Raw genomic sequence first — 2,028 nt, 5'->3', positions numbered from 1 at the left:
ATTTACACTGCTGTCTGACCGGCACACACCCAGGACTACACTGCAAGTCTTGGGGTCCCCTGTTTACTCTCAAGTTATGTAGATCTGGTTTCAAAGACGTAGCTGGGAGCACACTTCAGATACTTTGAAAAAGGAAAAATGTCAGAGTCTAAGGGCTGGTTTTTAGAAACCTGTCTATAAAACAGAGAGTCTGTTCTGCTCACCCTGAAGTTAACAGCAAAAGTCCAAAAGAAACTTCTGAACAGCAATGTGCCCTTCTCTCCTCTTGCTACCCCTAGTCAGGTCTGATCATACAGCTTTTGCCATCCTCTCGTATGACAGGGAACCAGGTTCAAGGTCTTCTCAGCACTGCAAAGACAAAACCAGCGACGACGCACTGTCCTGAAGGAGGGAGAAGCATTTAGAGCTGCAGCTCCACCTTTAGATGGAGATCTGCATCGGAAACCACCGCAGCGGGACAAGCACCCGTGGCAGCCGGCTGCAGACAGACAAGGCAGGAGATCTTCGCGACGGTGGGGTGAACGCTGCTGGGCAGTCCCTCAAGTAGAATCCGACGGTTGCTTTGCAGTAACAGCATTTTCCAGTCTCAGAAGAACACTCACTCAGTGTAACGTTGAGAGACACCTCTCTGGCTCTCCCAGACCCTCTCCTCTTTCCTGGCCCGCATTTCAGTGCCTCAGGATGTTTACATCACCCAGAAAACTGGTCAGCCTTGTCTCAGATGTCCCTGCTGCTCCCGGGTCTCTCCGTGCTGCCACCACTCTCTGCAGAAGCGGCCCAGAGGCTCCAGGGGGGACCTTCTGCCTGCAGGGAGCACGGCCAGGCCAGGAGGCACCTTCCCAGCTCTGAGGGGCTGTAGAGATGCCTGTGGTATTGACACACCTGACACAGGCTCCCGAAGAGGAACGGAGTCTGGAGAAGGAAGCTCGGGTGGAAGTGGGGAACGTGAAGGGAGGATTTTCCCAGTGGGGTACACCCAGGTCTGGGGGAAAGAAGGGCGCTGGAGAGGTGAAGGGGCAGGACCCGGGGGACCTCAGCGAGGGGTGGCGATGCCCAGCAGGTCGGCAGGGATGCGGGCAGCCAGCAGGCAGGCCAGCACAATGCCGATGAGCTGCAGCAGTGCCAGCCCCACGGCAGCCGTGGCAACGTAGAACATGTTGCTGCTGACGAAGGCTGACACCTTGCTGAAGCAGCCGTCGCGGTGCAGCCCGCCTGCGTCGGGCGGGCTGCGCCGGCAGCCCCGGCGGGCCCGGCAGCAGCTGAGAGGCACGGAGCCGTTTTGCTCCAGTCCCCAGGGCGCGGCGAGCCAGTCGCGGTAGCTCTCCACGCCGCAGCAGGACAAGGTGCGCTGCAAAGCGTCCAGGGCATCCGCCGTCCCCTCATCCTCCCCGTAGGCGAGCAGGGCCTGGCGCAGCCCGTCCTGGAAGCCCTGCGCCACGTTCTGGCGGTAGAGGAGCGCCGAGAGCCCCGCCGCCAGCCCGGCCGCCAGCACGGCCGCCAGGAAGGCGCTGTAGGCGCGCAGGAGGCCCCGGTGCTCCGTGGCGGCGCCGAAGCAGCCCAGGAAGCCCCAGATGAGGACGGCGGCGCCGGTGGCCAGGAGGATGGCGGGGGCGCTGGGGTAGTCGTTGGCCGACAGCGCCAGGTAGCTCCCCAGAGAGACCTTGGCCCAGAGGCCGATGATGAGCATGGTCAGTCCCGCCGCCCAGAAGACGAAGCTGAAGGCCATGAGGGACAGCTTGAGCACGGTCATGGCGCCCTCGGGCCCTGGCGCCGGCGGCCCGTGGTGCCGTCGGGCGGTGAGGGGGGTACCGCGCCCGTCGGTGCCGCCGCTCCCCGAGGGTGCCGGTCCGCGGCGCTCGGCGGGGAGGAGAGGGCGCCCTGGCGGTGTCGGGGCGGTGTCGGGGCTGCGGGCGGCTCTGGCGGGCGGCCCTCGGTGCAGGGCCAGGCAGCACCGCCCCCCACGGCAGCCGGTGCCACTCGCGCTGCCCATCCGCCCCGTCCCCTTTTTCAGGGCCCGGCGCGGGGGCG

General features: G+C 64.3%; 1 protein-coding gene across 1 annotated transcript; it reads right to left on the bottom strand.

Annotated features, from left to right (window-relative positions):
• Positions 1 to 1,033: 1,033 nt before the first annotated feature.
• LOC141958709 (tetraspanin-7-like) lies at positions 1,034 to 1,750 on the bottom strand. The gene has a single exon (XM_074901592.1). It carries the CDS (start codon positions 1,748 to 1,750, stop codon positions 1,034 to 1,036), a length of 717 nt encoding a protein of 238 aa, XP_074757693.1.
• Between the last annotated feature and the right edge of the window lie 278 nt (positions 1,751 to 2,028).

Source organism: Athene noctua, chromosome 3 (assembly GCF_965140245.1).
Source record: "Athene noctua chromosome 3, bAthNoc1.hap1.1, whole genome shotgun sequence".
Classification (NCBI taxonomy): domain Eukaryota; kingdom Metazoa; phylum Chordata; class Aves; order Strigiformes; family Strigidae; genus Athene; species Athene noctua.
The sequence above is the reverse complement of the archived record's forward strand: the minus strand, read 5'-3'. Positions and strand labels throughout refer to the sequence as shown.

Excerpts from the sequence above, each read along its gene's own strand:
- LOC141958709 (XM_074901592.1), bottom strand. The coding sequence starts at position 1,750 with ATGACCGTGCTCAAGCTGTCCCTCATGGCCTTCAGCTTCGTCTTCTGG.